The sequence below is a fragment of the Melanerpes formicivorus genome, unplaced genomic scaffold (assembly GCF_026170545.1).
Source record: "Melanerpes formicivorus ecotype bairdi unplaced genomic scaffold, bMelFor1.0.p_v2 SCAF_22, whole genome shotgun sequence".
In the NCBI taxonomy this organism is placed as follows: Eukaryota; Metazoa; Chordata; class Aves; order Piciformes; family Picidae; genus Melanerpes; species Melanerpes formicivorus.
This window is the reverse complement of record NW_027142374.1, coordinates 4,706,697-4,730,979: the sequence shown is the minus strand read 5'-3', so window position 1 is coordinate 4,730,979 and position 24,283 is coordinate 4,706,697. Positions and strand designations below refer to the sequence as shown.

The 24,283-nt window shown below is 54.2% G+C and overlaps 1 protein-coding gene across 4 annotated transcripts in view; it reads left to right on the top strand.

Annotated features, from left to right (window-relative positions):
- LOC137447927 (Krueppel-like factor 5) overlaps window positions 1-4,932 on the top strand; it is a 39,149-nt gene extending 34,217 nt beyond the window's left edge. For all 4 annotated transcript variants that reach the window (XM_068151934.1, XM_068151937.1, XM_068151935.1 and 1 more), the window contains one exon: window positions 501-4,932. In XM_068151934.1, coding sequence (XP_068008035.1) covers window positions 501-679 — 179 coding nt within the window. In that variant the 3' untranslated portion in view covers window positions 680-4,932. The remainder of the gene's footprint in view (window positions 1-500) is intronic.
- The last annotated feature ends 19,351 nt before the right edge of the window (window positions 4,933-24,283 follow it).

Sequence of the window (24,283 nt, the reverse complement as noted above, 5' to 3'; positions counted from 1 at the left end):
AAAATGATTAGATGGAGCACCTGCCCTGTGGGGGCAGGCTGAGAGAGTTGGGGTTGTTCAGCTTGGAGAAGAAATGGCTGTGAGGAGACCTTAGAGCAGCCTTCCAGTACTTGAAAGGGGCTACGAGAGAGCTGGGGAGGGACTTTTTACAAGGGCTTGTTGTCACAGGATGAGAGGCAATGGATTGAACCTTGAGGAGGAGAGATTTAGAGTGGGGATTATGAAGAAATTCTTGAGAGTGACACTGGAACAAGTCACCCAGGAAGGCTGTGGATGCCCCCTCCCTGGAAGCGTTCCAGGCCCGGTTAGATGAGCCCTTGAGCAACCTGCTCCAGCGGGAGGTGTCCCTGCTCATGGCAGGAGGGGTTGGAACTGGATGATCTTTAAAGTTCCTTCCAGCCCAACCCATTCAGTGAATCTCTGGGCCTCTCCAAGAGGCTGAGGTGGGCGTTGGGAGGCAGGGCTTTGCCATGCCCATGACCTGTGGCTCTCCCTGGCAGGTGAGAAGCCCTACAAGTGCACGTGGGAAGGCTGTGACTGGCGCTTTGCCCGCTCCGACGAGCTGACCCGGCACTATCGGAAGCACACGGGAGCCAAACCCTTCAAGTGCCTCGCCTGCGGCCGCTGCTTCTCCCGCTCCGACCATCTGGCTCTCCACATGAAGAGGCACCAGAACTAGGAGCCACCCTACCTTCACCACTCCTCCAAGAGCAGCTCAAACTCGAGTTTTGTTTGTTTGTTTGTTTGTTTTTTGTTTCCCCTCCTCCCCTTTTTATTTCCCCCCCTCCCTGGGGAGGCATCTCCTTTTCTCCTACTGCAGGAACAAACCCGTGCTGTGATCAACCGGTGGGGCGAGCCTCCCCCACCTCTGCAAGCCCTCTCCCCAGCTATCCTGGTTTTAAGAGAAATGTCATTAAACCCCAGTTTTAATCACAGACTGATCTCGTGATGAGGCTCCTGGCAGCACTGGGGTGCTGGACCTTGGATTCCAAAGGCTGTTCTTCCAGCAAACCTGCTATTTATTTGTCACTCAGGAGCAACTGTCCTTTGTGCCTCAAGCTCTTTGGGATTATTTTACCACACACCCCATTTTAGGGTGATGCCTGAGGAGGGCTGTGATGGGTTGGTAGCTTGGCTCTGCGTGAGAGGTCTCGCTCCAAACTGTCCTTTTGGACTGCCCTGTGGTGTGGCCACCTCATCCCATGGTGTGGCTGTGGATATGCCACCTTGCCCCAGGGCATGGCCATAGATGTGCCATCTCACCCCGTGGTGTGGCTGTGCCAGCTTGCCCCGTGGTGCAGCCATGAATGTGCCACCTCTGATGTGTGAGAGCAGAAGCACATGCCCAGGCCTGTTTGGTTTGACAATCCCAATCTCTGTGGGGGCATAGAAGAAAAGACCTGGGATGTACTCACCTGACGTGCCTTCAAGCAAGGAACAGCACAAAAGCAGATGACAAAAGCCATCATCTGTGTGCCACAGAGCCCATCTGTGGCTTCCTGGCAGCTGACTCCCTCAGGGCTGTCAATATCTGCCCTGCTTGACCAGGTTCTTTGGGTTGTGTCCTTAGCATTTCTGCTTCCAAGATGAATTTGACTTCAGGGGTCTCTGGGAGGACCAGCACAGAGCTTGAAGCCACCCAGGGGGACTGCAAAAGAAGCCAGCAGTTTGCCAGTGGAAACCAGACTGCATTTTCCCAGTAGAAATACCCAGGACACAGTGTGCCTTCTGGTTTTTTTGGAAAGCCACCAGCCAGGCTCTGCTGATGGCTTGGACAGGAACAGAAGGCGTCAGTCCTCCCCAGTCTCACCCATCTTCTGCTGTTGCCGCTTCACCACCTCCAGACAGAAAAGCAAAACAAAAGCATCTTGGAAACAAAATCCCAATCAATCCTGCTGTTCAGATTGTGATCACCTTACCTACCTCACCTTGGGCTGCACCACCTCGGGCTTCCCTCCTCTTCCCTGGGGTGCCTCACGTGGGCCGCATCAACCATTCGTCAAAGCCTACTGGGGGTTGAACCGAGGTAGGACAAGAACCAGGCCAGGCTGGTTTAAAGAGCAGCTGTGCAGGTGATCAATAAATCAGGGACAGATCATGGGCCTGGTGTGTCCAACAGGGTATTGACTTCCTCCTCTTTTGTTCTTCCTCCAGCAAACTGAAGTGTGGCATCTTCAGGTGGTGGAAATTTGACAGCCACCCCTTCTTGCTCTTACCCAACCCACACCTTGGCCAAAGATGGGTCCTGGTTGTCCTGGATAAGTTAAAACTGATCCCACGCTGGTCTGGAGAGACAGGAGGAAGGATTGGGGATGGAGTGTTCATGCTGTAGGCTTTGGGATGGATGATGTGCCCAGGGCTGGTGGTGCAGTGCTGTAATGAGCCTTTCATGTGGCTCTTTGACAAGAAGCCACCTCCTTTCTTCATGCCACCAAGGAGGGTGGGAATGGAGAGGAGAAAGCAGGCCAACAAATGGCTGGAAGCTGGTTTAGGTGACTTTCCCTGATGGGGTGTGGGAAGAGTTTTCCAGCCTGCTGCACTGGGGCCTTTGCCTGCCTGGAGAGCTTGATGATGGCACCTTCTTGACACGGTCAAGTGAGGCTTGGAAAGCCTGGCTTTCCAGAAATCAGCTTTTGCTGACCATATGTATGTCCTCCATGTCCCCTTCCCAACTTCTTTGCTTGCTGTCACAGGGGACTGGCAGGTGCTGGAACAAATGGGCTTGCTTATCATCAGCCTTGTTGTCTGTGCACTCTGGCTCCACTTCAGGACACAGAGCAGGACCTTGCCAATGCCACTGCCTCAACCTAGGCCCCTTCTTTTTCCCACCTCACTTTGGAGGCTGGGTTGAGCTGTATGAGTGAGTAGGGTGTGCAGTGCCTTTTACTCCCAAAAATGGAGGGGCAGGAGTGGTGTGCAACCTGAAGCCTCCATGCACGGGGCTTCTGCTTGGAGGTGGAGAAGCTGGAGAAGCTTCAGGGAAAGTCTCTGATGATGGAAAAACCCCTCAGAGAACAGTGGTGGTGCAGGAGCATGTCTGCCAGCACAGGCAGGTTGAGCTCACGCCAAAGGAATGTCAGGGTAGAATGGAAATGCCTCAGCCAGTCCCTGCTAGTGCCTCCAGGAAGCTCAGGCAGCCTTGGTGGGGCTGGTGGGGGCCTGAGGCGGCTGTGTTGGGACCTGCCGAGCCCCACCCTGCTCAGCTGGCACCCATTCAGCTCCTCGAAAGGGGAGCCCTGCCGTGGTGAGCTTGGGACACCACCATCGAGGGGCTGAGAGCACCCACAGTTGCGACCACAACCTCCAGGTGGGAAGACCTTTGGTTTTGGTCCATCTGTTGTGGCTGAACCTCCTAAACACGTGAGCCAAGGGCACAGGATCAACCCAACCACCACATGGGCCAGCGGGCTAGTGGTGGGGTTAGCCCTCTCACCCTCTCAGAGGGGTCGTCTTGTCCCCTCCTCTTTAGTTTGGAGAAGGAAACCTCCACTCCACCCCACCCCACATTTCCATATTTTCTTCCTTGTTGTGCTGATGGAGCCCGACACCAGCACAAAGCCAAAACAACCAGCAGGCAGCTTTGCAATCATTCTCCTGATGTTCTTGGTGTGCAGACAAAAGGCTGAGCAGATGCTCAGCCTCAGGTGGACTCCACCTGCGTGCAGATAGATTATTATTATTTCTTTTTACCTTCATGGGAGAGGAGCAGAAGAAGCAGCATCTTAAAAGCCACCCCAAAACAGTCCCAGGCAAAACCATGGCAAGCCTGGGCTTTGATTTCTCTGCTGTTGTGTGTAGAGAAGGGGACGACCTCCAGCCTCATGTTTCATTGCAGCTCTTGGTGAAAGCTGGGGGAGATAAGGAGGGATGTTGATGATTCTCTTTCTCTGCTGACCAGGTTCCCTCAGCTCAAACTTCATCACAATGAAGTTGGTTTACATCCTTCTGGGCCCTGTTGGGGGTCCCCAGGAATTGCTCTGTTCTGCTTCCCAAGTCCTTCTCCTCTCTTGGTTGTTTCTGGGTTTCACCATCACCTGGGGGACTGAGGTCTGAGAAATCTCGGCTGGGTTTGTTCAGCCTGGAGAAGAGAAGGCTCCAGGGAGACCTCATCACCATGTTCTAATGTTTAAGGAGTGAAAGCTGGGGGAGAGGAGGAGCGATGCTGATGATCCTCTTTCCATACTGATCAGGTTCCCTCAGCTCAAATTTTATCACAGTGAAGTTGGTTTATGTCTTTTTAGCCCCTGTTGATGGTCCCCAGGTGGTGTTGTGCTCTGCTCCCCAGGTCCTTCTCCTCCCTTGGTTGTTTCCAGGTTTCACCATCACTTGGGGAGTGTAGATCTGGGATGTCTCAGCTGGGCTTGTTCACCAGCACTTGGAAAATCACCTGGGGAATGAGATCTGAGAGATCTCATCTGGGTTTGTTCAGCCTGGAGAAGAGAAGGCTCAGGGGAGGCCTTATCCCCATGTTCCGGTGTTTAAGGAGTGAAAGCTGGGGGAGATGAGGAGTGATGCTGATGGAGCAAAACCCTTCTTTGTGACATGAACTGGTGTGTGAACTCCAGCTCAGTGAAAGCCCCTCCATCTTCTGGGGCACTTTGGTGGTGGTGCCATTGGAGAAGGTGGTTTCCAAGCCAAGGAGGTCTCTGCTGCACCTGTATGATAGTGGGGGTGGGAAATAAATGGCTGTAAATAGGAGCAGAGCAGCGTGTGGCTCGGTGCCTCTGCGTGGCTCGAAGGTGATGATCGATTGTTTACTGTCCAAGAGGGACACAATGTGAAAATTGGGACCTGGACAACTTGGGTGGAAGGTTTATTGTTCTGGTGATGCTTTTGTTTGTTATGGATCCCCTCTTCTTTCCCCCCCACCCTAAGCCTTCCCCACAACTATTAATCCAGCTCATATTTTGTAATAAAATTCTACCACGCGGAGACGGCGTCTTTCTTCTGTTCCCCCCTCCCCTCCCCAGGTGCTCTTTGGGCCTTTGCCTCCTTGGGTTGATTTGCTACACTGAAGAAAAGGAAGCAGCAGATTCAAAAGCTCTTTGCTGAAGGTGGTGAGACCCTAGCCCGGGTTTCCTGGAGACCTGATAGATGCCCCATCCCTGGAAGCATTTCAGGCTCTGAGCCCCAGTGAGCTGCTATAGTTGAAGATGCCTCTGGTTGGACTGGGTGACTTTAAAATGAGTCTGGCAGTAGGCTGGACTAGGACATTTGCCATCTGAGCAGGGGAAGGACCTGTGTGTGGTGTAACCCTGGAGCACCAGGCAATGTTTGCATTGTGACATGGCCTAAGCTTTGAAGAAACATCCAGCCCAGTCCCACAAGGGCCAAGAAAAAGGGCAGGCAGGCTACCTTATTTCTCTCTCCACCTTTACTGTGTGCTCTGTGAGGGGAGAAGACACCCATGGGCCAGAGAGAGCAGGACAGCAGCAGTCACTGTCAGGCCACTGTCAGGCAGTGGGGAAGGGGGAAGAGCTAGGGGGACACATGAGGAAGTTGTGGGCTGGGGCTGGGCCTTCAAATTCCCCGTTTGTACTCCTGTGTGTACATATCCACAGAGTTGTAGCTGTGCAAACAGGCAGCAGGGCTTCAGAGGTGCTGGGGCTGCTGAGGTCACACGCACCTGCACACATATCTACAGCTCTTTATAAGCCCTTTCTGGCAGGAGCCCATCTTTTCCATCTTCTCCTTTGTGCTTGCTTCCTGTAGTTACTCCTGATCTGGCCATGCTTGCAGGATCCTGAGTCTCCATGCTGAAAACAGCATCTCCCTGTTGCTTTCCAAAACCTGCATTTCAGCTACATCCACTGTCCCTACTGATCATGTTCCCTCTGCTCCAGCTTCGTTGCAATGAAGTTGGTTTACATCCTTCTAGTCCCTGTTGATGGTCTCCAGGTGCTGCTCTGTTCTACTTCCCAAGTCCTTCTCCTCTCTCAGTTGTTTCCAGGTCTCACCATCACTTGGGGAGTGAGACCTGAGGGATCTCCGCTGCATTTGTTCACCCTGGATGGGAGAAGGCTCAGGGGAGATCTCATCACCATGTTCTAGTGTTTAAGGAGTGAAAGCTGAGGGAGAGGAGGAGTATCATAGTATCACAGTGTAACTAAGGTTGGAAGAGACCTCGAGGATCATTGAGTCCAACCTATCAACACAGACCCCATGACTAGACCATGGCACCAAGTGCCACATCCAATCTCCTCTTGAACGCCTCCAGGGAGTGATGCTGATGATCCTCTTGCCATGCTGGTCGAGTTCCCTCAGCTCAAATTTTATCACAGTGAGGTTGGTTTATGTCTTTCTAGATGCTGTTGATGGTTCCCAGGTGTTGCTGTGCTCTGCTCCCCAGGTCCTTCTCCTCCCTCAGATGTTTCCAGGTCTCACCATCACATGGGGGAGTGTAGATCTGGGATATCTCAGCTGGGCTTGTTGACCAGCACTTGGAAAATAACTTGGAGATTGAGATCTGAGAGATCTCATCTGGGTTTGTTCAGCCTGGAGAAGGCTCAGGGGAGACCTTATCCCCATGTTCCAGTATGTGAAGGGCGTCTACAAAGAAGGTGAAGAAACCAGCAGGAGGAACTGCTCCTTCACCACACAGCTGGCAGAAGAGAGAAGAAACCTATGGTGGTTTGCTGACTTCAAATACCAAACCACCTCACTTCCACCTCTCCAATGTCTTCTACCTGCCAATAATGTCAGAAGTGGGGTGGGAGGAAGAAGACATTGTCAGGGACCTCTGTCCTCAAACATGAGGACATCAGAGTCTCCTGTGGCACAGGGGTGGAGGTCTGGGGCTAGAAGGGAGAGGCTTTCTGTGGAGAGAGGTGTTGGGAAGACATGAGCTGATGTTAGGAAAACCAGGACCTGATGGCTGGAGCCTCCGGGGAGGTCTCAGGTCTGAGGAAAACCTGGTGGAGCTCGCCATGGACCCATCATGAACCAACACATCTCCTCTGAAGCCACCTCCTGCTCTGCAAGTATTCATGGAAGCTCCTTTGTGATGTGTGGTCTCATGCTGGTCATTATGGACAGAGCTGGGCTGCTGTTCTGCTAAATACATCTCCAAGGCAAGGGACATCACATGGCCAGACACCCAAACACCTCCTCCAACCCCTCCTCTTTCCACCCAGCACATCTTTCGGCATGGACTTTGCTCTGGCCGTGCCTCCAAGCTGTTCCTGGTGAGATCACCTTGACAGCAAATAGTGGAGAAGAGCTACCATGACGTCAGGAAAGTCCAGAGAGTGGCTGGTTTATGGCATGCAAAACTCAAGTGTCCTTCCTCCATGGAGCTGCAGTGGGGAAAACCCCAGAGGAGAAGGTGCATGGGGCTGCCGCAGCTTCCTCTCCTCCTGGCGCTGCTGTCATGTGGGATGGGGACCCTCCTGCCCCAGACAGGCCTCTCATAGCCATGGGGCACAGCTGGGAGGGGGTCAGCCCAGGAGTTTGTGAGAGGAGCTCAACTTTTATGTCTCTCAAGCTGAAATGTCCCTGTCAACCCCACCTACAGCTGTCTCTGCTCACCCATCTCTACCTCCATTGCCTCAAATGGTTTTTACCCCCCTGAATTTTGAGGGATAGGGCTGGATGGAGCATGTTGGTGGTGTTGAGGTGCCCATGGACTGTCCCTGCTGGAGTACAGGGTTGTGTATCCCCATGACATTGTTCCCCATCCTGGCACTTTCCCTGCTCAGGTCCCCAGCTTGGTCCTTTGTGCTTGGGGTGGTGATGCTCTGCTTCACCCATGTGACATCAGGGACCTGAGAAGGTCCTACTCCAGTCTGAGGGTCAGCTTCTGACCATCTCAAAGTTAAGATGGGATGGCCTAGGAGGGCACAGTCCCTTTGGATGCTGGGAAGCCATTTGTGTTGGACATCAGGGAGGGGGAGATGCAAAACCCTGCTGAGGTCCATCTGGGTCACCTGTCCCCCTGAACCACAGAGGAGAAGGTGACAAAACATCCTCTTTCTCCAAATCATGGCAGATCAAAGTGGAGCTGGAAGTTCAGGCTTATCCCACATAGGGGCCTCAGCAGAGCAAGACTTCATCCTGCCCAAAGCCCTTCACCTTGCAGACCCAAATAGTGAGAGGACCTCTTGCTATCCACCCAGCGACTTTCACTGCCCGCAGTGTCCCCCCAGCCACCAGCACCATCTTCTCCTTGTTTGTGCTCCAGTGATGAAGCAATGCTGCTATAAAACCCAGGTTGGATCCCATCTGCTGTTAGTGAGCTGTTATGGGGCTGTTAAAGTTGAAGGAATGCCAAGATTGTGGCTGGTCAAGGACAGGGAGGGGAGGAGGAGGAGGTGGAAGGGGAGAGAAAAACCAGAGGTGAAAGCCCGGAGGAGGAGGTCCTGCCATATGGGTTTGCATGGCATGGCCAGGAGGTGAAGACTCCAAGTGGAGAGGACCCAGTGTCCACTTGGGATTTTTTGCCTGGCATTCAGAGGGAAGGAACTCTGATGCCACCACGTTGTGCCTGGCAACACATGGGAGTCACCATGGCAGGAGGGTTTGGTGGGCTGGGCAGTTTGGCTGGGGAGGCTCAGCAAGGCTCTGGTCTCTTTCTGCCCTCCTGGGGGGATTTCAGAGGGAGGTCTTTCTGCCCTCCTGGGGGGATTTCAGAGGGGAAGGCTGGCAGGTCCCACTCCTATGAGACAGCAGCACCCGATACCCAAGGCCCAGTGGGACGGGACAGGAGCAAACCTAACCCAGCTGGTAGGTTCTGGAGATGACACTGTGGAAACTCACCTCCCATCTCCAGCCTGGCCCAGCAGCACTGGTGTTGGGAGCAGGCTCAGTGCTGACCTCTGCCCACAGCCATGACTTTCAGGCTGGTTTCTATTTGAACTTTATTGTCCCTTCCCCCAGGTGAGGAGCGCGGTGTGTCTCCTGAGGGCTGTCTCCTCAAGGTCGCTCTGTTTGCTGTGCTCATGGCCTGAGCTGTAAAGTTATCCATTGACTTGGGACAACACAATTAAGGGAGAGACAGCTGCTGGGCGGGCTCCTCAGCTATCTCTGGAGCTCACTGAAGGATTGTGGTGTGGGCCAGAGATGTGGCTACACAGAATCATAGAATGGTCTGAGTTGGAAGGGACCTTCATGTTCATCTACTTCCAAGCCCCCCTCGCTGTGGGCAGGGACATCTCCCACCAGACCAGGTTGGTCAAAGCCTCATCCAACCTGGTCTCAAACACTTTCAGGGAAGAGGCATCCACAACTGCTCTGGGCAACCTGTTCCAGCATCTCACCACCCTCACCCTAAAGAACTTCTCAATGGCCAAGCTAAATCTGCCCTGCTCTGGTTTCAAACCAGAGCCAGCAAAAGCCACCAGAAGGCTGAGGTGATGCCTGCCGGTTGAGGGACAGCTCCCAGCTCACCTGGGAGACACAAGGGTGGGGATGGGAGTGCTGAAAGTAGGCTGAATATTGGAGTGGGCAGCTGGGGGCTGCTTCCACCCTGGTGGGAAGAGCCATGCTTGCTGTGGGAGCAGCCTCGAGTGCTGCCCTTCCAAGCCAGCCTTTATCTCCTTATCCTGAGGACTATCAGCCCCTTGAGCCTCCCCGTGGTGCTCCATCACGTGGCTGAAGCAGGACCTGGGCCATTAAAGTTAACCTTTACCCAGGGGAGCATTGATTTGGGGTAATCCAGGATGGGGAAAGTGAGGGAGGGCAGGCTCTTGTTTCTTCGAAGTGCAAGGTCCTGCACCTAGGTTGGGGCAATCCTGGATATCACCCCAGGCTGGTGAAGGAACCAGGAGTAACCCACCCATGTGCAGGAGGCTCTCCTGAAGCCTCTAATCCCATAATCCATCACCAAGGAGACCTGGCACAGTGGGAAGCAGAGGGGCCCTGGAGTGGGATCACTGGTTCCCAACTGCCCTGCCATATCCCATCACTTTTTGGCTCATCCTGATGTTCCTGCCAGGCAGAGCAGGGCCTGGGAAAGGACCAGAGAAGTGGCTGCTCTCCTCTGCTTCTCCAAGCCAACAGCTCCAGCCCCTTCCTTCCAACCCATCCCATCCCATCCCATCCTCCTGCCTTGCAGCCCATTCCCATACAGATTCCCCTGGTCTGGGCATTGCTCAGCCATCATAGAACCATCGAATGGTTTGGGTTGGTAAGGACCTCTAGTTCATCTAGACTGCATCTAGGTCCCCTCCCCTGCATCAGCAGAGACATCTCCAACTTGATCAGGTTGCTATCATAGAACCATTTAGGCTAGGAAAGACCTTTAAGGACATTTGACCCAACCATCCTCACTTCCCAAAGTGCCTTCCTCTGGAGTGTCTTCCTGGCACCTTCAGGGTGGGAGGTGCCCCTGGGGCTGAAGAAAATGGGGACCTCAAACTGCCAGGGTGGGGGGTTGGACTCAACAGTCTCCAGAGGTCCCTTCCAACCCCTACTCTTCTGTGATTAAATGAGGAAGGATGAACCCCACTCTGCACTGGACCCTCCTTTCTGCACCTGCCATCTCCTCTGACTCACCATGGCCATAGGACACTTCAGCCCATCCTGGACACCTTTGGAGATGTTCACTGAAGCTTCCAGCACCTCCCACTGGACACCGGTTCACCTGAGCCAGTGCAGAGACCTTGCAACTCATTGCAGTGGTGAACTGAATGGTCTCCGAGGTGACATGAACCTGTTTCTGCTGGTCCCCCCTCCTGTCCTGGGGCCACCACATCACCTTTGGGACAGGAACACTCAGAAGAGCCAAAGGATGGCTGCGAGGGCAGGGAGGTTCACAGTATCACAGTATCACAGTATAACTTAGGTTGGAAAGGACCTCGAGGATCATCGAGTCCAACCTATCAACACAGACCCCATGACTAGACCATGGCACCAAGTGCCACGTCCAATCTCCCCTTGAACGCCTCCAGGGTCGATGACTCAACCACCTCCCTGGGCAACCCGTTCCAGTGACGAATGACTCGCTCGGTGAAGAACTTCCTCCTCACCTCGAGTCTAAACCTCCCCTGGCACAGCTTGAGACTGTGTCCCCTTGTTCTGGTGCTGGTTGCCTGGGAGAAGAGGCCAACCCCTTCCTGGCTACAACCACCTTTCAGGTACTTGTAGAGGGCAATGAGGTCACCCCTGAGCCTCCTCTTCTCCAGGCTAAACAATCCCAGCTCCCTCAGCCTCTCCTCACAGGGCTGTGCTCAAGGCCTCTCCCCAGTCTTGTTGCCCTTCTCTGGACATGCTCAAGTGTTTCGATGTCCTTCTTAAACTGAGGGGCCCAGAACTGGACACAGGACTCAAGGTGCAGCCTAACCAAAGCAGAGTACAGGGGCACAATGACCTCCCTGCTCCTGCTGGCCACACTATTCCTAATGCAGGCCAGGATGCCATTGGCCCTTTTGGCCACCTGGGCACACTGCTGGCTCATATTCAGGTGGCTGTCGATCAGCACACCCAGGTCCCTCTCTGTTTGGGAGCTCTCCAGCCACTCCAACCCCAGCCTGTAGCTCTGCATGGGGTTGCCGTGGCCAAAGTGCAGCACTCGGCACTTGGACTTGTTGAAAGCCATCCCATTGGACTCTGCCCATCTTTCCAGTCGGTCGAGGTCCCTCTGCAGAGCCTTTCTACCCTCTAACTGACTAACATCTGCCCCTAACTTGGTGTCATCTGCAAACTTGCTGATGACTGACTCTACCCCTTCATCCAGATCATCAATGAATATGTTGAAGAGGACAGGCCCCAGCACTGATCCCTGGGGGACACCACTGGTGACTGGCCTCCAGCTGGATGCGGCACCGTTCACGACCACTCTCTGGGCCCGGCCCTCCAGCCAGTTCCTAACCCAGCACAGAGTGTAGTGGTCCAATCCACAGGCTGACAGCTTAGTCAGCAGTTTGCTGTGGGGGACGGTGTCAAAGGCCTTGCTGAAGTCTAGGTAGACCACATCCACAGGCCTCCCCACATCCACCAGGCGGGTCACCTGATCATAGAAAGAGATCAGGTTGGAGAGGCAGGATCTGCCCTTCCTGAATCCATGTTGGCTGGACCTGAGCCCTTGGCCATCCTTCAGGTGCGCAGTTATTGCCGCCAGGATAATCTGCTCCATCACTTTCCCTGGCACTGAGGTCAGGCTGACCGGCCTGGAGTTTCCAGGTTCCTCCATCTGACCCTTCTTGTGGATGGGGACCACGTTGGCCAGTTTCAGTCATCTGGGACCTCACCAGTGAGCCAGGACTTGAGACAATGATGGAGAGTGGCCTAGCTAGCACATCCGCCAGCTCTCTCAGCACCCTAGGATTGGTTGGCACAGCTCCTGGGGCTGCCCTCTCTGTGAACTGAGACGTGGGTAGCCCAGGCATGGTGGTGCCAGGGAGGTGCCATGGAGGGGGAGGCCCTGTGCCAACAGGAGATGGTGGCCTCACAGGAGAGGCCGCAGGGCCAAAGACGTCCTGAGCAAACAAACTGACCACAAGGCTGCAAGCCCTGGTGCAGCAGGGCCTGGGCATGGTGCTGGAGCAAGGGCTGACAGCCTTGCTTGCTGGCTCTGTGTTTTGGGAGGGGGCTCTCTTGAGGGGGGCATGGGGCCCTTCCTGAGGGGGGCATGACACCTCCTTTGCGCAGGACAGATCTCCGCGCTGAGGAGGAGCCAATACGTCCGGTGTGAAGAAGAGCAGAGGCCATCTGCCTGCCTCCCACATCTCCACCAGCTGCTGGGTGAGCCTAGAGCCAGATCTTCACCCTTGGCACTTTCACCTACCCCTACCTAATCTGAGAGAGTCGGGGTTGTTCAGCCTGGAGAAGAGAAGGCTCTGGGGTAGCCTCTCAGGACTTCAAGGGGCCAGAAGAAAGCTGGGGACAGGCTTTTGAGCAGGACCTGTTGTGACAGGACAAGGGGTGATGGTTGAATTCAAAGAGGGAGATTCAAACTGGGGACACTGAGGGTGGTGAGAGCCTGGCCCAGGCTGCCCAGAGAGGTGGTGGATGTCCCATCCCTGCAACCATTGCAGGTCAGGTTGGCTGTGGCTCTGAGCAACCTGCTCCAGTTGCAGATGTCCCTGCTGACTGCAGGGGGTTGGACTAGGGCAGCTTTAAGGGTCCCTTCCCACCCTAACCAGTCTGAGTCAGCCACTGTCTCCTGTGCCAGCTCTCCAGGCTCAGGCTGCCGATGCCATTCTTCTGCGCAGCACTTGGGGCAGCAGAGCCCTGCTCTAGGCTTGGAGCTTCAGCCACACGTTCTGGGAGCTGAGCCAGCTCCAGACAGGCAGCTTTGGCAGTGAGGGTAGCAGAGGTTCCTCTTCCTCTCCTCCACGGAGAGCTGCAGGAGGGTGGCCAGTGGAGGTTCTTCAGTTTGGTCTATTCCCAGCAGAGCTCTCCAGGCAGACTCTTGGACAAGTGCAGGGGCAGGAAGCAATGTGAGAGGTGCAGCATGAGGAGAAAGGAGGCTCCTCGGGAAGATCAGGGACTCAGCTGAGGTGTCTCAGCTGCACCACAGCTGCTCCAGGCAGATAGAGCAGTCAGAAGTCCATACTGTTGAAGCACAGTGCTGGAAGAGGAGGAATACGAAGTGGAGAGAGGTCCTGGCTGTGCCAGGGGATCAGCCATGGTCGAAGCTGACATTTAAAGTATCACACCCCTGGGGCAACATGAGGCTGTTTCATCCTGTCAGTTCCTCCTTGGGAGAAAGGACTGACCCCCACCTGCCTCCAACCTCCTTTCAGGGAGCTGTAGAGAGCCAGAAGGTCTCCCCTCAGCCTCCTTTCCTCCAGGCTGAACACTCCCAGTTCCCTCAGCTGCTTCTCTCCAGCCCTCTTCTCCGGACTCTCCATCAGCTTCGTTGCCCTTCTCTGGACCCACTCCAGCCCCTCAGCATCCTTCTTGGAGTGAGGAGCCAAAACTGATGAGTTTTACATCTCTTAAAACAGGTAGCACTGCAGCCCTGCCAAGACCAGCACCAGGAGAAAGCAGCAGCAGCTTGAGATGTGCTGATAGAGAAGGCTTTGGAGATAAGTTCACTCTCCACAGAGTGATGTAGTCCACATGCACCCCACCTTTCAGCTGCTTTAAAGCCTCTTTGGAGCACCCAAAGCTTATGCCTCTATCCTGGTCCCATCCTGCTGCTGTGAGGCTCTGCCAAGGCTTCAGGAGGTTCTGCAGACTACTTTGTTGAAGCCCATTTGGTCTCATGGTCCTCCAGAGCTTTCCCATTCCTCTGCTAGGAGGATTCCTGAGCCCTGCTGTGGAGTAAAGGGCACAGCCACCCTCACTGGATGACCACAGAATCATAGAGTTGTTTGGGTTGGGAGAGGCCTCTAAGATCATTGAGTCCAACCATCAAGCTAACACCACCATGGCATTGAACCCTGTCCCCCAGTGCCATGGCCACAGGTTTCCTAAACACCTTCAGGGATGGAGACTCCATCACCTCCCTGGGCAGCCTGTGATGCCCTCAGACAGGGCAGGCTCCAATTAATAACCCTCATCAGCAAAGAACAGAGCAGGGGCTGGGGAGGGAATCCATGAGGCTGTGTCTTATCTGGGTGGCATTTAGGGGAGGACATGGACAGCTTTGGAATATGGCCAAGGAGTTCCTGGCAGTAGCTGGTTGCTGTTAAGCCCTTCTGGGCTAAGCTGCAATGGCAGAAGGGGGGACATTGCCTGCAGAAGCTCCTAGCCCAGGTGTGAGAAGGCCAGTTTTGGAGCTGATGTGTCCACCTTGCTCTTGAAGAGCTCAGGAGGAGCCAGCTGATGCTCTTTGGGATGAATACTGCAGAACTCAGACAGCAACAGGAATTGAAGGTGAGAGCAGCAGGAAACATGGAACGGTTTGAGTGGGAAGGGACCTTTAAAGATCATCCATTCCATCCCCCCTGCAGTCTGCAGGGACATCTGCAGCTGGAGCAGGTTGCTCACAGCCCCAGACAGCCTGACCTGGCATGGCTCTAAGTTGGAGAGAGTTGAAGTTTTCCACCTGGGGAAGAGAAGCCTCCATGGACACCTTCTGGTGGCCTTCCAGGACAGCTCTGGGCAGCATTTACTGCAGAACTGCTGATCCAGGTTGGTCTATCTGCACAGAGCATTCAGTTCCCACTTCCCAAGACGATCTCCAGGAGCTCCAGCAGGAGATGTTTGGCACTGCAGTGCTGCTGTGCAGACACAGACTCCCACACAGCCCTGCTTCCTGCTTGGGTGGTGTTTAGCAGAGCCCAACCCTTGCCAGGAGCCCCACACAGCCCAGAGAGATGCATTAAATGAGCTGTTTTACTTGCAGCAGGTGACCACCTCCAGCAGAGGAATTAGAGCTGCTGAGCAGAGCAGCCCTGCTGCTGCCACGCTGCTGAAGAGTCACAGTGGGGATTTGCTGAGGACTTCATGTTCACAGTTATCAGGTATGGGTAAATTAGATCAACATCTGCTTTGGGGAAGAGCTTTGGAGCCTCATAGGATCATGGAATGGTTTGGAAGGACCTTTTAAAGATCACCTGACCCAGCCCCCCCTGTAGCCAGCAGGGACATCTGCAACCGGAGCAGGTTGCTCAGAGCCCCAACCAACCTGACCTGCAGTGGTGCCAGGCATGGGGCATCTCCCACCCCTCTGGGCAGCCTGGGCCAGGTCTCTCTCAGGGTCAAACATTTCTCCCTTCTCTCTAGTCTGAATCTCTCTTTGAGTTCAAACCATCACTCCTTGTCCTGTCACATCAGGCCCTGCTCAGAAATCTGTCCCCAGCTTTCTTCCGGCCCCTTGAAGGTCTCCCTGGAGCCTTCCCCTCTCTATGCTGAACAACCCCAACTCTCTCAGCCTGGCCTCACAGCAGAGGGCTTCCAGCCCTCCCATCATTGCTGTGGCCTCTTCTGGCTCTGCTCCAACAGGTCCCTGTCTCTGCTGTGCTGAGTACTCCATGGCTTTGTTCCAACAGCTCTTTTTCTTCCAGTTCTCAAAGGAAGAAACTTGGAGTCAAACATGTTCGTTAACTTCCCAGCTACATCACAGCTTTGGAGAAGCTTGGTTTGTAGACCTGGCTTCACTGATACCCTTTGGCCCTCTGACCTCAGGAGGACAAGTTCTGCTCACATCCAAGCTGCCATTTGGCCACCCAGCTGTGATTTGGCTGTGCAGCCACCCCAGCACCCTCCTGAGGCATCCTCACCACCATCTCAGCCACAAGATCACCTTGTGAGGAGGAGAGTTTCACAGGAGCCTTGTCCCTGGCTGCAATTCCCTGCTGATGTATTTAAGGCAAGAGGAGAATCAGCATTTAAATGTCACAGAGCTGTGGCATGAGGAGCACACTTAGCACCAGCCCATCAGAAGCTGCTTTGCTATTTATAGAGGTGGCACTGGCCTCCTGCAGAGGGACCAGGACCCTTCCTTCAGCAGGGGGAAAGTGGCAGGAGGACTCTTAGTTGCACTTGCCTCAGATCTTGGACTAAGTGCCAGGATTTTTGGTCTCCAAGGGCTGGTGCTGCCCTGAAACTCTCGGTGAGCTTGCCAGAGGAGGTACCACCCAGGGTTTGTCACACCACTGCTGGAGTCCAGGGACCTCTGCTCAGAGGATCACATCCCTGGCTCTGAGCAGGGGAGGAAGAACAACAGTAGAGTCATGCAAAGCCTTTTAGGAGCTGAGGGTGGATGTGCCAGCCTGGAGACTCTGTCCCATCAAACTCTGAAGTGCAAATTCTTCTCCAAAGCCCCAGCAAAGTTCAGCTTTCAGTGCAGTGAAGGAGAAAGGACAATATCCTGACTTCCTCCTTTCCCTGAGCTGCAGATCCATCACAAGCCTTGCTGCAATGGGCCATGGCTCATGGGTGAGTTTATCTTTGGGGTTTTCCTTGAGGAGCTGGAGAGGAAGGAGGGGGCTGGGGACCCTTGGCATGCAAGTACTCCAGCTCCTGGGGTGACCACAGCACCAGGAATGGGTGAGGGGCTTTGAGAAAGGCCTGGGAATGAGGTGGACACCTCTCCATGATAAGAATGCTGCTGGGAGGACTTGAGGGGTGCTGATGGCAGCATCCTTGGGATGCTGGGATCTCCAGCACGAGGGTGCCTGCAGCAGCTCTGTCCCCAGGAAGGGTTCACATCCCAGAGGAGACACTTGAGGTTGCAGCTTGCAGTGCTTGAAGATCAAAGTCTGCCTGCAAGTCTTCATCCCAGCAGGAGAGGGGGGAAGAGGGAGGTGGGCAGGCAAAGCAGCAGCAGATGTGGTGACCTTCGCATCCTGGGTGTAAGCTGGAAGTGAAATGCCAGCCCCATCAGGCTGCTTTGTCCATCCCAACCTGCAGCTCACTCCTGCTGCTCTTCAGAGGTGCCAGGAGCCCCTGTGCTGGCCTTCATCTGCTCCTGCTCCTTCTTCCTCCTGATTTATTTAGATCTGTGGAAGGGAAGTGAGCAATAAATAAATAGCCACCCATCCCCACCCACAGCATCTCGTGAGCTCCTCACAGGCTGCCAACACTTCAGGGTGATGAAAATCATCTCTCCACCTTCCCCCACCCCCTGCCTCTCCCCATCCATCACTCACCACATGCAGCCTTCAGAGCAGAAGGTCTGTGGGGTCAGCAGCCATCCCTCCTGCTTTGCCTTCTGCTGAGCTCAGCCACCCTTGGGTTTGGCAGCTGTGCTGGTTGGGGAGCCCTCTTCCAAGGAGCTGTGCTGCTTTATGGATGATGCTTCAGAAAGCAGCTGGCATGGAGGACCTGCTGGTTGAGATGGAGAGTGCAAGGTGGGCAAGGTGCCCCCATCCTGCCCTGTCCTCCCCTTTCCTACAGCCCTGAGAGCTACCAGGCAGGGTGATGGGATAGGGAGCTGCTTGTGGTGGCCCCAGGAAGATCTACAAGGAGAAGCATTTGCCTGGGATCAAAGAATAGTGAGAGCTGGAAGAGAGGACTCCTGGCTCTCTACAGCTCCCTGAAAGGAGGCTGGAGCCAGGTGGGGCTTGGTCTCTTCTGGCAAGGAACAAGTGACAGGATGAGAGGAAGTGGCCTCAAGTTGCCCCAGGGGAGGTTTAGGTTGGACATGAGGAACAATTTCCTTCCCCAAAGGGTTATTGAAGCTTGGCCCAGGGCAGTGGTGGAGTCCCCATCCCTGGAGGGGTTTCAAAGCCCTGGAGCTGTGGTGCTGAGGGCCATGGTTTGGTGGTGCCCTGGCAGTGCTGGGGTAAGGGTTGGACTCGATGAGCTTAAAGGCATCCTGCAATAAAAATGATCCAGTGATTCATGCCAACATTCCACCCTCTCCATCTCCCTCCTCCCCTTGCACCACTGCCATGGGGTCACACAAGGGTCACACCAGGACTCATGCAGCTCCCTGCAGAGCCATTGTGTCCTCGGCGGTTAGAGCCCTTCACTCTCTTTACGTTGAAACACAGCCACTGCTATCCATCACCATGAAAACAAAACAACGAGAAAAGGGGGTAAGAAAAGCCTGTCTGAGGGAGATGAAGGGTCGATGAAGGAGATAGAGGCAGGAGCTGAAGGGCAGAGTCCCCAGCGCAGCTCTCGGGTAGCTCTCTCCCCTCTGCACTGCAGCCCTTGCCTTGCTCTCTGTGCTCGCTCGGAAGCCACCACAGCGTTTCCCGCAGGATTACTCAGCAGGAACAGCCCCGGAGCAAGAGCAAGCCCGGGATGGTCCTCATCAAACAGGGACTAATGAATTGCCCCGGGAGCAGACATCAATCAGCCTCCCCCAGTCAGCAAGGCTGAGATGGTTTCTGCAGGAACCCGAGCCCACTGGTGCAGTCTCAGCTGGCTTTGTGTCCAGGGCAGAGGAAGGGACAGCTGGGTGTGATAGTTAATTATTTGATAGGAGCAGTAATTAGGGCTGGGGGTGAGGCAGGGGGTGGTTGGGGGGTGAGAGAGGTCAGTTTGGGTACCCACCAACCTCTGCTTACATAGATGATGTGTCTGGGATGCAGCAAAGAGCAGACCTGTGGAGTGAGGGTCCCAGCTTGGAGGGATGCTCTGGCTGTGGGTCCCCTGAGTTAAGCTGGTGGGAGCGGTGGCACCCAGCCACTGCTTTCCCAGGTGGCTGCATCCATGAGCAGAAAGGGAATTCTCTGGCAAGCAGGGAGCTGAGGATCATAAATCAGGGACTGCAGATGGCACTGGTGGCATTTATGGCTCCCCCAGCACCAGTGTGCTGCTGGGGATGATGAAAAGCCCTCATCTAGCTTGGCTTTGCTCCTGCAGTGTTCCAGCACCTCCTGTTTCCTACCTGCTACTGCTCTTCATCCCAAAATCTCTATTTCAGCAATGGGAAATGTCACCTTGTGCTGTACCCTCAGCCTTCTGCTTGGCACAAGAAGTTGAGCCCAGCTCCCTTCCCCTATTCACTTGCACCTCTGCATCTGGTGGAGCTGATGGAGATGGCTCTTGCAGATGGATCTATACATGGTTGCTTCAAACTGAAGCAGAAGAAGCTCTTGAATGTGCAGGACCAACCCCCACCCAACTCCAACCTCCTTCCAGGGCACTGTAGAGAACAGTGAAGACTTCCCTCATCTTCCTTTTCTCCTGGATGAACAACCCTAGGTCCCTCAGCTGCTCCTCACCAGACCTGTTCTCCAGACTCTTTGCCAGCTTCATTGCCCTTCACCAGACCTACTTCAGTCCTTCTTGGAGTGAGGGGCCCAAAACTGACCCCAGGATTCAAGGTGTGCCCTCAGGGGGACAATCCCTGCTCTTGTCCTGCTGGCCACACTATTGCTGATCCAAGTCAGGATGCTGGTGACCTTCTTGGCCACCTGGGCACACTGCTGGCTCATCTTCAGCCACTGTTGACCAACACCCCCAGATCCTTTTCCACAGGGTGGTTTCCAGCCACTCTGCCCCAAGCTTGAAGCATTGCAGGGGGTTGTTGCGACCCAAGTGCAGGACCCAGCACTTCCTTCAGCCTCATCCTTTTGGCCTTGACCCATTGATCCAGCCTGACCAGGTCCCTCTGTAGAGACTTCCTACCTTGACCCACCCACCTAACATGCTATCTGCAAGCTTTCTGAGGGTGCCCTCAATTCCCTCACCCACATCCTTGACAAAGGTATTAAAGAGACCAAATATCTTCCACGGGCCACATTTTCACCGAGAGGAGAGGAGAGGAGAGGAGAGGAGAGGAGAGGAGGGGAGAGGAGAGGAGAGGAGGGGAGGGGAGGGGAGGGGAGGGGAGGGGAGGGGAGGGGAGGGGAGGGGAGGGGAGGGGAGGGGAGAGGAGAGGAGAGGAGAGGAGAGGAGAGGAGAGGAGAGGAGAGGAGAGGAGAGGAGAGGAGAGGAGAGGAGAGGAGAGGAGAGGAGAGGAGAGGAGAGGAGAGGAGAGGAGAGGAGAGGAGAGGAGAGGAGAGGAGAGGAGAGGAGAGGAGAGGAGAGGAGAGGAGAGGAGAGGAGAGGAGAGGAGAGGAGAGGAGAGGAGAGGAGAGGAGAGGAGAGGAGAGGAGAGGAGAGGAGAGGAGAGGAGAGGAGAGGAGAGGAGAGGAGAGGAGAGGAGAGGAGAGGAGAGGAGAGGAGAGGAGAGGAGAGGAGAGGAGAGGAGAGGAGAGGAGAGGAGAGGAGAGGAGAGGAGAGGAGAGGAGAGGAGAGGAGAGGAGAGGAGAGGAGAGGAGAGGAGAGAGGGAGAGGAGAGGAGAGGAGAGAGAAGTGAAGCAGGCAGGACAACAATTTAGGAGATAAAAGAAAGCTGAGTGTGTTGTGGACCCTCTTGATGCTGAGCTAGGATGCATTTGGGATGAGGAGATGTTTTATAGATGGCCTGATGCCAGCGATGGTTCACTGTGTGTCACCACAGCTCCCACAGCCTCCAGTGAAGCGAATGGCTGCGTCCCAGGCATCAATCATTTAGTGTCATTAGGCAAGAAGCTCTGTCACAAGATGAGCATCTCCTGCTTGGAAAAGAAGAGTATCAGCTTTGACTTGATGCTGATGCATCAACAGGGACCCTTTATCCCATGCCCATAGTCTCTAGCTGCCAACAATCCAGCCTGGAGAAAACCAGGAGCACCAAAGCCCTCATTGCTACCCAGATGTGCTTGTGCAGGGGGTGTTTAATTGTTGAATTCATATATGAGGAGCAATTTCTTTCCTGCAAGAGTGGTCAGGCACTGGAACAGGCTGCCCAGGGAGATGGTGGAGTCCCCATCCCTGGAGATCACAGAATCACAGAATCACCAAGGTTGGAAGAGACCTCAAAGATCATCAAGTCCAACCTGTCACCCAACACCTCAGGACTAAACCGTGGCTTCAAATGCCTCATCCAATCCCCTCTTGAACACCTCCAGGGATGGTAACTCCACCACCTCCCTGGGCAGCACATTCCAATGGCTAACCACTCTCTCAGTGAAGAACTTTCTCCTCACCTCAAGCCCAAACTTTCCCTGGTGCAGCTTGAGATTGTGTCCTCTTGTTCTGGTGCTGGTTGCTTGAGAGAAGAGACCAACCCCCACCTGGCCACAGCCACCCTTCAGGTAGCTGTAGACAGCAAGAAGGTCTCCCCTGAGCCTCCTGCTCTCCAGGCTAAGCAATCCCAGCTCCCTCAGATGTTCAAGAAATGTGTGGCCATGGCACCTGGGGACATGGCTCAATGGCCAAGGTGGTCTTAGGTTGATGGTTGGACTTAGAGGTCTTTTCTTAGAGGTCTTTTCTAACTGAAGCAGCTCTATGACTCTGTGTGCCAGGTGCCACATGGCCCAACAATTCATCACCAGACCCCAGGAAGAACCAAATTTCTCCTGTGCTCTGAGACTGCTTACAAGGCTCCTGCTGGGAGCTGGTATCTGGGCAAAATGGGTCTCAAGGAGACAGGTCTCAGTCTGCAATGGAAGTGGTTTAGCATCAGAGTCTTGGTGGAGCTAGAGAATGGTTGGACTTGATGATCTCAAAGCCCTTTTCCAACCAAAATGATTTTATGATTCTGTGACAATGAGGGGATGGACAACAGCAGAACACCCCTGATCATGCCTGGTGTTCAGCAGGCAGGGGGATTAAACTCCCTGTGTTTATGAGCAGCCACTGATCCACATTGCCTGGGTTGATCCACTTGGTTGAGTCCCCAGTAAGAAACTTCTCTAGTTACACCAGTTGCCAAAGGAGGTCAATAATTATTCACAGCCCTGAAATAATACATAGCACCTCTCTCCTGAGGTTACAGGTGCCCTCAGGCCCAGGGATGAGGGCCAGCAGCCAGTCTTGACACACAAGGGGAGGGGTTTCGATGGAGTAAGAGCCACAATGCTGAGCTATTTCCTAGAGGCACAGAATGGTTTGGGCTGGAAGGGACATCAAAGATCATCCAGTTCCAGCCCTCTGCCATGGGCAGGGACACCTTCCACTAGACCAGGTTGCTCAAAGCTTCATCCATCCTGGCCTTGAACACCTCCAGGGAGGGGACGTCCCCAGCCTCCCTTGGGCAACATGCTCCAGTGTCTTCCCACCCTCACTGTAAAGAATGTATTCCTGTTCTCCAGTCTAAATCTACCCTCTTCCATCTTACATACCCTTGACCAGGCAGTCACCATCTATAAAGGCATGGTCAAAGGCATGAGCTATGATCCAAACACTTGGTCTCCTTGGGAGGCTCATTTCCATCCAGACCTGCACCTCATGTGATACATCTCCCGGAGTGATCACTTAATGCCTCAGCTCCAGGGAACAGGACCAAGAAAGTGAATGAGAACTATTGATCTGGCCTTAAGTGGAGCTGTATCTATTAATCTGGGAACACTAATCACTGGGGGGTTGACAGGAACATGAGGTTTCCACCACAACCTTAACACACTCCTGGGCAAGGCCTGAGGAAGACAGAGCTGCTGTCGCAGTTTGTCCTAATGTCATGCAGAGAGCAGTCTCAGAGGCATCAAGCAACAGGAAAGCCCTGCAAGATGCACCTCTGCCAGCACACACACACATTATTCCTGCTCTCTGACAACTTCTTTGACCTGATGGATTGCATGGAGGAGATGCTCCTGGCAAAACTCAAGGACAATCTTCACCTTGGTGTTATCCCCATCAGCCTGGGCTGGATGTGGCATGATGAAGGTGGGAGCATGGTGGCTTCCTGGCTCCTCAGGGATTTGTCACTTTGTTATTCTCATCTGTCAGCAGGCCAAAAAATGACAACATGAAGATCAAGATCAACCAAGCTGGGGGGTTTTGCAGGGAGGTGAACCTGCCATAGCAAGGGGGCTGGACTAGATGATCTCCAGAGGTCCCTTCCAACCCCCACCACACTGGGATTCTGGGGTGCTGTGAAACTCCTTGCTGACTGAACTGATTCCCCAGCTCTTTTTTGGGGAGGATGGGATGTAAAACTCTTGGCAAGCAGGAAGGGGTATGGATGAGGAAGACACAGACTGGGAAGAGAGGTAATTGCTCTTTCCCCCTGTCAGAATCCATCTTGGAGAACCATTGCTTGTCACCACTCTTCTGCCCCTGCTGCCAGCCTGGGTCATGTCCTTCCTCCTTCATTCTCAACCTTAGGTTCTCAGTCTTCCCTCTTGAGAGCCTCATAAGCACAAATACCTCCTGGCCAGCTTCTTGTTTTATGCATGAGTGAAGCCTTTGGAGGGAAGGAGAAGTCATTTCAGTACGTTGTGTAAACTGAGGTCACTCCAAGCTCTTCCTGCTTGGGCTCCCTTGTCTGTTGTGGCCTCAAACACCAGCAGCTCTAGGACTGTCATAGAATCACAGAATGGTTTGGATTGGAAGGAACCTTAAAGATCATCTCATTCCAAACCCCCTGCCGTGGCAGGGACACCTCCCACTAGCCCAGGCTGCTGAAGGCCTCCTCCAACCTGGCCTTGAACACCTCCAGAGAGGGGCATCCACAACCTCCCTGGGCAACTGGTTCCAGTGTCTCACCACCTGTCCTGTTGGCCTCACCACCAGCTCTTCTTCTGAGAGCTGCAACCTGCCAAAACTGGTGGCCAGCAGAGGAGACCCTAGAGTGAACCCTCAAGCACTGTTGATGACCATGCTGAGTCTTCAGATCAAGAGGACATAGTCTCAAGCTGTGCCAGGGGAAGTTTAGGCTTGAGGTGAGGAGAAAGCTCTTCACGGAGAGAGGTTGTGGATGCCCCCTCCCTGGAGGTGTTCAAGGCAAAGTTGGATGGGACCTAGAGCAACCTGGTCTGGTGGAAGGTGTCCCTGCCCATGGCAGGGGGTTGGAACTGGATGATCTTTAAGGTCCCTTCCAACCCAAACCATTCTAGGATTTTACACTCCTGCAGTTTCTACCCTTGCTATGTTCCCATCACATCTCAAGCTGCACCAGGGGAAGTTTAGGCTGGAGGTGAGGAGAAAGTTCTTCCCAGAGAGAGTTGTTAGCCATTGGAATGTGCTGCCC